Source organism: Amphibalanus amphitrite, unplaced genomic scaffold, assembly GCF_019059575.1.
Source record: "Amphibalanus amphitrite isolate SeventyFive unplaced genomic scaffold, NRLGWU_Aamphi_draft 000129F_arrow, whole genome shotgun sequence".
Classification (NCBI taxonomy): Eukaryota; Metazoa; Arthropoda; class Thecostraca; order Balanomorpha; family Balanidae; genus Amphibalanus; species Amphibalanus amphitrite.
The window spans coordinates 490,993-505,278 of NW_024881624.1; the positions used below are offsets into that span (position 1 = coordinate 490,993).

General features: G+C 53.9%; 1 protein-coding gene across 9 annotated transcripts in view; it reads left to right on the plus strand.

Moving 5' to 3' along the window:
• LOC122381852 (merlin-like) overlaps nucleotides 1-14,286 on the plus strand; it is a 58,099-nt gene that overhangs the window by 42,392 nt on the left and 1,421 nt on the right. For all 9 annotated transcript variants that reach the window (XM_043366565.1, XM_043366562.1, XM_043366566.1 and 6 more), the window contains exon 14: nucleotides 13,841-13,980. In XM_043366565.1, the coding sequence (XP_043222500.1) occupies nucleotides 13,841-13,980 (140 nt within the window). The remainder of the gene's footprint in view (nucleotides 1-13,840; nucleotides 13,981-14,286) is intronic.

A 14,286-nucleotide genomic window follows, 5' to 3' on the forward strand; every position in this document is an offset into this window, starting at 1 on the left:
GAGCAGCGGCGGGCCGGAGACGGCCGTCGACCAGGCTGAAGGTCGGGCCGGCGCCGACACCGAGGGACGCATCGTCCAGGAGGGATCCAATATCTACGTATTTGTGGCTAGTGATTAACGCCGCGGTCGCCGCCGGTACCGCCGCGCGCATGGCGAAGTCGGGGCCCGTCGCAGGCGGCGTGCCGACACCAGTCACGACCGGCGGCGGCGCCCCAACGGGCGGGGCCGCGGCGGCGCCCGGCACGGCGAGCGCTGCCGGCAGCATAATCGTACCGGCGACAGCTGGAGCGGGCGGCGGCGGCGGCGGCGGCGGCGGCGGCGGCGCAGGCGCGGTGGGCGCTGGCGTGACGGGCGCGGCAGGCTCCATCGGTGGCGGCTGAAGGGCGGGCAGCTCCTCGGCGACGGCAGCGCGAACCATGTCTCGCAGCATGTCGTGCAGCGCTGCGGAGCTGAACGCCGCCGTGACTGTAGTCCCGGATGAGCCGGCCTCAGCAGCGGGACGCCGGCGCCGAACCGACCGCAGGGCGCCGCCAGCGGGTCCCGGCTCGCCACCATCAGCCGCCGAGCGCCGGGCAGCGCCAGCAGCCGCGCGGGCGGCGATCGTCTGCCGTGGCCGGCCCGGGGCAGCCTGCCGCATAGTGGCGCCGGTGGTGGCTGTGGCGGCGGTGTGCCGGAGGGCAACTGTGGTCCCCGTCGTGTCATGGCCACGGCCGACGGGTGTGACCTGATCCGTATATGCCGTGTGCACAGGAGGACCTGGCAACTGTGGTCCCCGTCGTGTCATGGCCACGGCCGACGGGTGTGACCTGATCCGTATATGCCGTGTGCACAGGAGGACCTGGCAACTGTGGTCCCCGTCGTGTCATGGCCACGGCCGACGGGTGTGACCTGATCCGTACATGCCGTGTGAACAGGATGACCTGGCAACTGTGGTCCCCGTCGTGCCATGGCCACGGCCGACGGGTGTGACCTGATCCGTACATGCCGTGTGAACAGGATGACCTGGCAACTGTGGTCCCCGTCGTGTCATGGCCACGGCCGACGGGTGTGACCTGATCCGTACGTGCCGTGTGAACAGGATGACCTGGCAACTGTGGTCCCCGTCGTGCCATGGCCACGGCCGACGGGTGTGACCTGATCCGTACATGCCGTGTGAACAGGACGACCTGGCAACTGTGGCCCCCGTCGTGTCATGGCCACGGCCGACGGGTGTGACCTGATTCGTACATGCCGTGTGCACAGGAGGACCTGGCACTCTGTGGTCCCCGTCGTGTCATGGCCACGGCCGACGGGTGTGACCTGATCCGTACATGCCGTGTGAACAGGATGACCTGGCAACTGTGGTCCCCGTCGTGCCATGGCCACGGCCGACGGGTGTGACCTGATCTTTATATGCCGTGTGCACAGGAGGACCTGGCAACTGTGGTCCCCGTCGTGTCATGGCCACGGCCGACGGGTGTGACCTGATCCGTACATGCCGTGTGAACAGGATGACCTGGCAACTGTGGTCCCCGTCGTGTCATGGCCACGGCCGACGGGTGTGACCTGATCCGTATATGCCGTGTGCACAGGAGGACCTGGCACTCTGTGGTCCCCGTTGTGTCATGGCCACGGCCGACGGGTGTGACCTGATCCGTACATGCCGTGTGAACAGGATGACCTGGCAACTGTGGTCCCCGTCGTGTCATGGCCACGGCCGACGGGTGTGACCTGATCCGTACATGCCGTGTGAACAGGATGACCTGGCAACTGTGGTCCCCGTCGTGTCATGGCCACGGCCGACGGGTGTGACCTGATCCGTACATGCCGTGTGAACAGGATGACCTGGCAACTGTGGTCCCCGTCGTGTCATGGCCACGGCCGACGGGTGTGACCTGATCCGTACATGCCGTGTGAACAGGATGACCTGGCAACTGTGGTCCCCGTCGTGTCATGGCCACGGCCGACGGGTGTGACCTGATTCGTACATGCCGTGTGAACAGGATGACCTGGCAACTGTGGTCCCCGTCGTGCCATGGCCACGGCCGACGGGTGTGACCTGATCCATATATGCCGCGTGCACAGGAGGACCTGGCAACTGTGGTCCCCGTCGTGTCATGGCCACGGCCGACGGGTGTGACCTGATTCGTACATGCCGTGTGCACAGGAGGACCTGGCAACTGTGGTCCCCGTCGAGCCATATCTGGCCCGACGACGGGTATGACCTGACACGTGACGTAACTCGCGAGTTCTACCCGGCAGGTAATGGTGCGAACTGATCCAGAACAGGCGGGCACGTGTAGGAGAGGGGCGGGTAGCTAGTGGCCTCCATCGGGGCGCGGCGGCATTGGGTGAGACGGCAATTTAGTGGTGTCAATCGTAGCTTGAATCTGTGGATTTCCGATTTTGTCCAATGTCCAATTCGGAATTCGGTTGGACAATGACGCAGGCTTTGGACACCTTTGGACAATCATTGCTACACCTCAGCATTTTTATAAAGCAATCGTGGTTAACACTGATTGGCGAATATAAAGTTCAGCCTTTGAGATGATTAACACATTAAAGCTGCTAAAAATACATTAAAAAAAAATAGATAACAGTGTTAAGTGTAAACTATTGCGTAGGTTTCGGACATCTTTGGACAAATGGCTGGCTTAAACATTTTGGACGGAAATTGACGTAAGCATTGGAATTGGACGGACATTGGACATACATTTTCTGAAACTAACACCACTAGACGGCATACGCCGAGGTGATAAAGACGAGGCGCCGTCAGCGAGGTGTTGTCGCGGCTGAGCAAATATTGGAGCTTACGACCGGTCGGGACGATAGCGGAGGGTGGGAGAGCAGAGAGGGAGAGTTTGAGGGCACGCAGCTGCGCGCTAAGACAAACAGGTCGGCCGTGGCGAGGCCCAGGGAGGGGAGATGGGGCGTTGGGAGCGGTCTCCAGCAGCGGCTGGGTTCTGGGGAGGGGCCGGTCATAACGGAGGGTGGGGGTGGGGGTGGGGGGGGAGGGAGATACACTTGGTTGGACATGTGCATCGGGTAGATCGAAATAGTCAGTGTCACTCTGCGGTGCAGTGATGGAGTCCAGACTGGGTGTGTGCGCAGAATAGACCGCCCCAGTCAGTGTCACGCCGCCGTGCAGAGATGCATTGTATGTCGGCTAGCCGGGTGCCCCGGGCGCCCCGATTTCGGCTGGCTTTGAGCGCCAGGCGGATTGATATGGTGAGTGTCACGCTGACGTGCCGCGGTGGTTCCCGGCTGGCTGTGTCGACTGCGGTCTTTCCCCAGGGCACGTATCAGCAAGAAGGCTCATGTTAGACCGTTTCCAACGCTAAGTCGGAATGTAACTGCACAACTGCAGGTCGTCACTGTCCCGTCGCGGCGGCGGCCGCCGCTTGCGATACTGATGGGTCGGGCTTTCGAATGAGCCTGATCCGTACACCTATCATATCCCTCGCCCGTGTGCGGCGTTCTGTTGCGTCTAGCGTGTGGGGAGGGGGTCAGTTGGACCCCCCCCCCCCTCCCCCTGCCGTCCGGCTCCTGATTGGGCTGGAAGGCCCAGGTCATCAGACCAGTTTCGGTCGCCAATGGGACGTCATTAAGCTCCGCCAAAGCGAGCCTCAAGGACGTCACCCCAAACGGCCGACTCGTTTCGTCTCGTCTCGGCCGGCGCCGGCTCCCCCCCCCCCCCCCCCCAGCAAGACAGTGAACGCGACGGTTAGTGTATGTACTATGTAGGTTGGACCACCGGCTGGAATGACTGGATCCGGTTATACTCTGACCACGTGGTGTGGGCGTCACATTTCTGTTGGCTTAGACCCGGCGTCGGCAAGGCGGTCTAGATGACATTAACAGGGTCAACATGTCGCCAACTGGTCGGTGCGTGTGCATGTCATCGCGGCCTCGGTATGGTATCGATATATACCTGGCGCAATAGCGGCGCCGCCGCCTGCCAGACATGCCAAGTTCAACGCGTATAGCCCAGCAGAAACGCAGCGCGGCAAACTCGCTGACTAGTGCTCGCGTCAAACGCGAAAGCCGGACATGCGGGGAATCTGTGGACCCAGTGGTGCTATTTGCTTACGGCCTGGGCGGCCGTAGCGGTGATAAAAGCTACACCGCCGACAAACCGACAAACAAGGGAGGGACCATGGCCTGGGACGGACGGAGAGGAGGGGAGGGGAGGAAAGAGGAGAGGAGAGGAGAGGAGAGGAGAGGAGAGGAGAGGAGAGGAGAGAGAGAGAGAGAGAGAGAGAGAGAGGGAGAGAGAGAGGATAGAGGGCGGAAGAGAGAGAGGAGGGAGAGGAAGAGAGAGAGAGAGAGAGAGAGAGAGAGAGAGAGAGAGAGAGAGAGAGAGAGAGAGAGAGAGAGAGAGAGAGAGAGAGAGAGAGAGAGAGAGAGAGAGAGAGAGAGAGAGAGAGAGACAGAAAGAGAGAGAGAGGGAGGGGGGTGCGGCGACATGGATAAGGGAACGTGCGGCCGAGCGGGCGGACGCGCGGAAAGACGACCTTGCGTGACTCATAACGCACACCGCGGCGTCGGCGCGGCGGGCCGGTCAGGCAAGTGCAAACAGCAGATAGCCCGGCACGGCAGGCTGTGGTACTGCGATTAAACAATCCTAAGCTTGACTTCGGGGGCGTATTCATAATTAGACTCGTACATGATCCTACGCCGTCGACAGTGCAGAAGGGTGGAAGCCAAGCGACAGGCTGTGGAAAATGGTCGATGCCAGAGAAACTGTCGTTGGACGGTTCCGGCACGGGGCTGACATTGGATACCGCGGTGCGGCGCGGGGCCGTTTCGCAAAAAACAATCAGTCCGCCGAACGGCGCCGTGCCGGGGTGACGGCAGCCATTCGGCGAGAGGTCGCGGACGGTACGACACGGGGACCGTTCCGTGATCCACCGCTGCCGAACATGATAGTGAACCCGTTGAGTGCGCGCGATAAACCTAATGGCGAAGTGCGGCTCATTTTAGATCTATCACAGTCGAGAGATGTCGGGGTCAACGCCGGGATAGACCCAGACGAGTTTCGTGTGACGTACACTACACATCATTCGACGAGGCCGTGCGGTTGATTTTCCTAGCTGGAGGCGCCGGGACAGCGTTCAAGACCGATGTTAAAAATGCATTCAAACTTATACCTGTCCGGCCCGGCCAGTGGGCGCTACTGGGGTTCTGTTGGGACGGTTTACTATACTACCAGGTTTGTCTGCCATTTGAGGCTAGACGCAGTCCACGGATTTTCAATGATTTTGCCACATGTTTGCGCCTATGTGTTCCAGGATCAGACATCGGACGTGTATATACGCAATTATTTAGATGACTTCTTCGGGATAGGGCGCGGAGGATCGGACAGTGCCGACGTAGCGTATGCGAGACTGCGAGACATTTGTGCGGAAGTGTGCGTGCCGCTGGCCGAGCGGAAATGCGCCCCGCCATCAACACGGATGGAGCTTCTCGGGTTGTGATCGACACAGAAACAATGACCCTAGCGTTGCCAGACGCCAAGCTAGTGGGCACCCAGGAGTTACTAAAGACACTGCTCGGGCGACAGAAATGCACACAGCGGGAACTGCTGTCGGTGGTGGGACGTCTAGTGCACGCCAGCAAGTGCGTCCCGCCGGGGAGGGCGTTCACTAGACGCCTGCTAGATGCGGCGCACTCTGTTAGCGGACCGAACCGCCGGGTGCGGATCACGGCCGATGTACGGGCGGTTTTACGGTGGTGGGCCACTTTTGGCCGATGTGGAACGGCAGTACCCTGGGTGGGCCCCGCCGCTCGCGGCGGGCGACGCAGGCGCCCCAGGGGCAGGGACGCCCTGCGTGCTGCGCGGCGCGCAGCCCGGCCCGCAGCGGGCGGCGCCACCTGCCGACGGCGCATGCGCGTAGAGAGCCGTCGCGCTTACCCCGCAAGACAAAGGAAGACGGCGCGAGACGCGGGCCGCCGCCAGTAACATCCATCCAAGATGGCCGTCCCCGGGCCGCAGGTACCCGGTAACATTGCCCGGGGGCCTGACACGCACACACACAAGGGCAGCATTGAAACCACACAGCGGCCGAACCAGCTACATCGGGAAAGCTAGGGGCGTGCATGTGATTGAGAATTCACGTGCGCTGATGATAGCAACAATTCAATACAACGGGGACGCATCGTGTCATAACCGAGCGAAAGGAAAACAGACGGCCTGAGAATCATTGCGGCGGAAATGGACGGGGTGACCGACATAGGGGCATTGCGTAGATAAAGCACCTTAATGTTATGCCGAGAACCGAACCCCGCCGGATACATCATGCAGACGGCGCATTCATGCGCAATGAATGGACCGGGAATTCGCGTCGACCCTGCAGGCGCCACACGAGAGCCATGAACGTATCGACAGACGGACACCCGCCCCCTTTTTCTGCTAGGCGTAGTCCGCGCCAATTGACAACTCACCGGAGGGCCAGGAGAAGCGAGAATGGCAAAAACGTGTGTGCGCCCCACAAAACAAAAACACTTGCATAAAACACTTGCGTGCGCTCGTCGACGCGAGCAGACGCACACTGACGCGCGCCGCACCCGGCTGCGTAGATGGCGCTCGCTCGCAGCCAGAGAAAGGTCGTTGGCCCGACCGCCGCTGTTGCGGCTAGTCGAGCCAAACGTGCATTTATTCGCGTCCTGCCCATACGCCTCTGTTTTTTTTTGTGTTGTTTATTCATTTGTTACTTTGCATTTACTTTTAGTTTTGACATTTGTTCTATCTATATTTCATCGTGTCTTACATAACAGCGTTACTGATCGCTGGCTGTATCTCCATGGGCCATAATAAGCTCGGTCGTAATAATTGTTCCCGCATTATGTCTGCATCCACACGCGAGCCATTATATCCCTGTTTACCTGCGAGTGATTCATGTATCCTGTAATGACGTAACTCGCCTTTCCTTGCTACATTTATAAGGTATATATATTATATATATATTCATGAATGCATCTATATTAACCTTCCAGGCGGTGGGGGGGGGGCAATTTTTTGCCCCCCCCCCTTTAGTTTTTTCGATATATCTCGAGAACCGCTGCGCCGATCGTCACCAAACTTTCAGTACCCTCCCGGGAGCAGCTAGCGCACATGGTGACCAAAATTTTTTTCAAATGGCTATGATAGGTTGGCCGCTAATGACGTCAGAGTGACGTCATTTTTGCCATTTTCGACCCAAAAAAAGGTTTCGTGGCAAGAGCTGTCAGGCCTACAGCTTTAGAGATACATAAAAATGTTTCAGACATAAAAGGTGTGGAATCAAAAGGGCTACAAAACTGCTATTTCGGTTTTTCGATTTTTTTGGATTTTGACCCCCAAAAATCAAAAAATAGATTTTTCGAATATAATAGCAGAAAAATCCAAAAAGTTTTTTGAATTTCGAAAAAACCGGAATATATGTGATAGTCCCTACCGCCTTCTATCTACATACCAAATTTGAGATCGATACCTCTTTTTTTGGCCAAGTTATAGCGAAAAAACTGTTCAAAATTGATGACGTCAAATTTTCAAACTCAATTTTTAGCAATTCTAGACCTCGTAGCGCAAAACAAAGACCACCATTAGACTCCCCGTGACGAGCTGCATCGAATCGATACCCATGTTATGCAAAAATATCAACTTTGAAATTTGACCTTTTTTGACCTGACCTTGACCTGACCTCCACCAGAAAGTGACCTTAACCGTACCTGATGGTCTTATAACCAACACCATTGAGTTGGAAATGAAAAACTGGCCATAAAACATGCATCGCATAACCTTAGTAAAGTTGGGCTCATGTGGTGACCCTTGGTGACCTTTGGTGACCTGACCTGTGACCTGACCTGGTATGACCGGTGACCTCTAATAGCAACATATGTACTAGACAACTGACGCCTCATCGCTGATTTTCGACAAAATGCGTTTTACTCGGTGTTATAGCGCTTTCCCTAGAAGCCCCGTGAACGGTGAAACATTTTGTCTTTGACCTGACCTGTGACGTCATCGGTGACCCCGAGGTCAATGAAATTTGGTTTCCTTCGACAAATTTGACAGGGCTATCGAACGCCGTTTGAATTTTCCGGATCCGTCCAGTAGTTTCGGAGATACGGGGGGGGGGGGCAAAAAAATGCCCCCCCCCCCACCGCGCGGAAGGTGGCTGGTAGGCCCACCGCCTGCCGGGTTAATTCATGAATGCATCATTTTGCGACAGTACCGATTTGCTGCGTCCAGTAATAACCCTGGGGTTTGTTATTGGAAACGCAATTTCGCCGACGCCTTTGGTGATGTTTACATCGCTAACGGCCAATAGCTAGGGAATTTAGATAGATCGATAGCTATGGTAATTTGGAAATATGGTGTGCGATAATTTGAAAAAGGTGTCCTCGCTGTGTTATCAATTGGTAACACTGTCGAATTCCGCATGCTATATTGCATTCTTTGCTAAAACATACAATCCTTTGATCAGGCTCAGCCATCCACAACGATTCGAGAGGCCCCCCTAACAGCGTGAACCTCATCTGGGCAGATATATTATCTTCTGTTTGTAGTTGCCCTGCCACAGTGACCGAGAAAAGAGCCTGGGTTTCATTTCACCAGCGATTGTCAACTGATCCTTACCTCCGTTCTTCATGACCAATTTTTTTTCCTGCTTTATGGCCCCTGATTCGTGTATAAGACGTTCATGTGAATGTGGTATTTTGCGGCTTCGTAGGACGATTGGCCATGCGCGCAAGGGGCACAAACAGCTGAAAACGGATGCTGTTGTAACCATAAAGACAGTTAACATAAGGCATGCGCTCGTTTCAGTCATGTGTCCAGAATTTGAATCAACGTGCATTTGAAGCAACGCACATTAGCTTGTATTTGCATGGTTAGCTGAATAAATTGAATAAGTTACGCATATCATGAACAAATTTGGTTCCCAGTGGGAGCGAGCTGCAGTCCCGTCTATTCAAATTGTGGTACGAAGGACCATGCTCCATCAGTGATGGGTGCTGGAAAATGGAACATCTGCGCAATCATTTGTAATGCCTGACACCGCGACCTTTTCGTCCCTACCTCTTTGTCGTCGGCCTGATCGCCGATCATGCTGAAGGTGAATGGCTCCCGTGAGCTTCAAATTATTGAAATGTGAGCTCGTCAATTTTCTCGCCTATGTTGTGTAATGTCTGGGACTCTGGTCGTCAAGACTTGGTCAAGACAGCTCGGCTACTAGGCCGTGGGCAGTGCTGTTGAGAGCGCTTAGTGGCCATCTTATGAACATCACTTTAATTCTTGTAGTGAAGTAAAACATTATTTTGAGTGCTACGTTTTTCTTACTCTTTCCATGTACAGGTCTCGCGAGATTAAGCGGTAGGTTTTGCACTTTTACATTTCCGGTTATATCTCAGAAACTAATCGATCTACGATGAAGCCATTTTACACGATCATGGCCGGCTTGTTACCCAACAAGTCGATCGCATCTTCAACGCTTAAAAGCTTAAGACGACGAAGATATAGCCTGAAGTACACTAAATTTTCTAGGTGCAAAACCTACCGCTAAAACCCGCGAGACCTGTACACTGTAAAGGAGGTTCTTTCCATGTTTGGATATTGTGTGATGTTGAGAAGAGGCTGCTTTAGGAGTGAAGAGTACACTCTGCAGCATAGTTGGGCAAATTCGTTCCAGCGCATTGTTTTGCTTCGACTGTTGTCTAGAAGCGGCTGTTTGCTGGCGGCCAAGATGCGAGTAGCTGAGAAAGTGGAAAAGGCATCATTAGTTGGTCGAGCAACATCTAAAATCTTAACAAAACTCTCCGGTGAAAAGTTTGATGAATACACGGCAACTTTTTCGTTAACAGCTTACATTAACTTCATCATAACCAACCACCAGCGCATTGGGCCGGCACATATGCTCCCTAAAATCTAAATTTAGACGTGCTGCCGTGCTATTTAGCGGACACATCTAATGGTTCGCGGCACTTCGATGACAAACGATCTCGCCGGCCTCAGATGGAGCTCTTACATAGCCGGTATGTGTTCTGGCTGCGGTCATTAATTGCTGTCGAGGAGCACTCGGTCGGCACCGGGCCGGCCACTTACCTCGGATTTCACAGCCATTACACCGACCCCCCTGGCGACCGGCCGCTGCTCTCGGCGGGCCCGCCTCGGTGCGGTGTCTGTCCTGTTACTCAGTGCAGCGCGGAGTTATCGGACGGCTGGGGGGTCGGAGGGGTCACTGGACAGGTGTTGGTCGCGACTCGGCAGCCTTAGAGACTGGCTATCGCATTGTGTAACTGAGCACCGCCTCACTGCCGCGGCGGAACGAAACTCGGGCAGGCCATTGGCAGGCAGTCACATTGAACGTAACAGGCGCTTACGTCGCTTTTGAATGACTGTCAATAAAAAGAGCTCTTCCACTGTAGATGTTGAACTGATGATAATGCAAAACTTGTTGGCTGTGTGATGTGTATGCCTCATCTGTGATTATTGTTGAACACGCCTCCCATCCCATACCCTGACAAGTGGCTTCTAGTAACCTCCGCCACTATCTTTGGACAGCGATTTCTGCCCTAACTGATGACCTCTGACCCGCTCGATGACCGGCAGTGACCGATGATCGATGACCGATGACCGACCTGTTCCCGCATAGCGTGTACCTCTGACCCACCCGGTGACCCTGACCTGTAGCTCTGACCCTCCCGGTGACCTCTGACCTGTGCCTCTGAACCGCCCGTTGACCTCTGACCTTTACCCGCAGAGCGTGCAACTCTGACCCGCCCGATGACCTCTGACCTTTACCCGCAGAGCGTGTATATGTTACAGGCCGTATGAAAACTCCGTCCGTTTGCAAACGGCCTGGCCCGATTCAGGCCGTTTGCAAACGGCCTGGACAGCCCAGTCAGTATGCAAACGGACTGAAAAGTCAGGCCGTTTGAATACGGGCTGCAATTCCAGGCTGTATGCAAACCGCCTGAAATTTCAGGCCGTTTGCAAACCGTCTAGGCCGTATGACAACTTTCCAGACACCAGGCCGTTTGCAAACGGTCTAGGCATTTTGAAAACAATCTGGTCTGCATAAAGTTACAGCTGGACAATGTTGAGTTTGTTGAAGCACGACCGTTTCATGACATTACATGGCACCATGAAATCCTGAGGTGCACTCGGCATCCGGAAAAATATTGTCACTCGGATATTCTCCGTCGGAAAATTATTGTTGAGCGTCTATCTTCAGTATGTCTCGTTATTGTGATACCGTTCGTGATCCCCGATGATTCTCGCTAGTTCCGGAAAATTCTCCGTGATTTTCCCGATGACGAATGCAGGCCTGGTCAGGAAGAGATTAGCAGAACTGAGACCCGGCCCGTATAGCACCCGGTCGACCCGGGCTTCCCCCGGACTTCAAAGTTTCGCGTTCCACCGCAATGGTCAAGTGTTGCCGGCGTACGCCACCGGCCAGCCGCCGGCGGTCGACCGGGCGCGGTGAGGACTCTAATGTGAACCAGTGGCGCGGGAACTTCTTCCAGACTGGGGGGGGGGGGGGGCTGAACCATAAGAGGTCAACCTAGGGTACCCCCAAATCTAGTTTTCTCACCGGTTTTAGGCCACATATTTTTCAGACCTTGGCATTTTCAACAAAGAAAAAACGAAAATATTTGCAAAAAAAGTCAGGTATTCCGCCTCAGCTGAGTGAAGAAACTACCGTTTTGACAACCTGGAATAAAGGCTTTAATCTGCCAAATGAGTTGCCGAGCCAGTGAAAGAGGTGGATTTTTCACTTACACGCTTTCTTCCTTTGTGACCCACAACCCCTAATTTGGGGAGGGCAAGCTGCCCCAACGGTTCTTGACCTCATGAAAAGTACTGGGGCACCGCTCCCACGGCCCCAGAGCTGTGGGAGCAAGCTTCCCCCACTGCCCCCTCCCCCGGTTCCCGCACCTGTGTATGAATCTATGAAATTATGTTGGTAGATTTCCGATTTCGATTCCTCCAGCTGGGGGGGGGAGGCTCAAATACATTACGAGCCCCCCCCAGCCGAAAAGTGCTAGCCCCCTCCCCCCCCCCGGTTCCCGCGCCACTGATGTGAACTCTGATGTCCATTGCGCGCTCCGGCGTTTTATGCCGCAAAATAATCGGTGAGTCTTGTAGGGGAGAGTGGGGTAATTTGGCCGGTGGTGTAAATTGGCCGCCCCCACCTGTACGATGTCTAATAAAAGTGAGTGAAATAACTCTAGTCTCTATTCATTTGTCATGGGTAGAAATAACTGGAGGACAAATGTCAAAACTTTGCCCCTCGTAGTTTTATTTAAAATTAATAAAACGTTAATTTCATTAGAAACTGGTAACTTTTACTTCTGTTTACAAAGTTGTATAACATGTAGTATTTGGGCTAAAAACGAATTCAGACATTATAGCGCCATTCTTGGGGGTGTTCAGCGGTTCCAAGAGCAATTTCATCTAATTCCGTATAGCCGTGATGACTTTATACACAAAAATTTTCAGAATGGCAATATGGGGTAATTTGGCCGAGACTAGCGGGGCAACTTGGCCGGTGCGCTCATGGTCACTATGCTGGGACGGCCGAGTTTTCATGGCCAATTGTACCATAAATGACATGATTCATGACCAACTTTGACTACTTTGATGCCTTACTTCCGATTGGTCAACTGTAAGAGCATGTGACGTCATCAAAGGTTACCAAACGTTTTTTGCTAATAAATCCTTACATAAAAATGGTACAGCCGCACAAATGGTCTCATTCTGTTCAGCTCGCCAAGGCGCATCGAATGATATGCATGATGACCTTGAAATCACGTGACCTTGAGGTCAAGCGACCTGAGGTAACGTGACTTGAGGTCAACCTTTGACCTTGACTTCTCGAGGTCAACACATATATGTTTTGATGCGGAATGACGAGATAATTACGATGGTACTCGAAGTTTTGGCCTAGCTTGATTACTTCAAAAGTTATTCGTAAAAAATTGTCTACGCATCTAGAGCCGCTAATTTGGCTATTTTGACCCCTGTGACCCCATGAGTCAACCTCCAAAATGTGGTAAATGCGTCATAGGACACACGTCATTGCTGAATCTGAAGCTGACTCGCAATATAACAGAAAATCCTGACCGCAAACTAACACCGGCCAAATTGCCCCACACCCCCGGCCAAATAACCCTGCTAGTGGGGCAATTCGGCCGCCTTGCAGACCTTTGTAATACGTCACAATTTCAATATAAGTAATTACTCTATCATTTCAAGTTCACTGTCCAGTAAAGTAAAATGAATGCGACACCTGCCAGCGTTGAGAAAATGCAGAAATGTGACGTCAATTTTAAGTTACATCGTTTTCTAAAAAAAGCGGCCAAATTACCCCACTCTCCCCTACGTTTCACCAGACCTCACCAGTAGTGGCTTCACCAGGCTCCATCAACTGGATGGCCGTACACAGGCGGACCGTGAACTTGTATATGTACTTAGTAATATTGTCGAAAAACGGTTGGGCCGAGCATCAGCACAGTAAGAAAATGTTCGACGGATGTAGACGAGTCATTCGGCATGAAATGCGCAAGCATTCACATGGATGCAACCTGATCATCGACCAACCTGGATCCATTAAGTTCAATCTTCAGAGGCTTTTGTACTTCGCCAGACCGTTTGAAAACTGACTAGGCCGTTTTCAAACTGTCTAGGCCGTTTCAAACTGCCTAAGCCGTTTTCATACGGCCTGATATTTCAGGCGGTTTGCAAACGGCCGGCTTTTTCAGGCCGTTTTCAAACGGCCTGACTGGGCCAGGCCGTTTGCAAACGGACTGGGTTTTCATACGGTCTGTAACATATATACCTCTGACCCGCCCGGTGACCTCTGACCTGTACCCGCAGAGCGTGTACGACGGCGGCGACAGCAGCGAGCTGCCGGACCTGACGATGAACCAGTCGTCGGCGCTGACGTCCCTGGCGCAGTACGACCTCATGTCGGACACCAACATGGATCAGCTGAACCTGGAGATCGAGAAGGAGCGGTCAGTGCAGCCCCAGTGTGGGTCGGGGGAGCGCACTCTAAGCAGAAATGTCTGTATATGTAGCAAGAGGACCATTCAGTCAACCCCAATGCAGAACATGGGCAGGTAGCCAGTGATGGGCGTAGCTAACGCGGACGAACTCGTAAGTCTGACCGGTGGTTACCCCTGCTGGGCCGTAACGCAGTTCAACTAGATGCATAAGTGTCCAAGATTACTTAATTGGCAGTGGCGTGTACAGCAGTGCAGTTCATTAGACGTGTTCAGTTACGGATTGTGGCAGCTTGGGGTTGTGCTTCTTATGTTGAT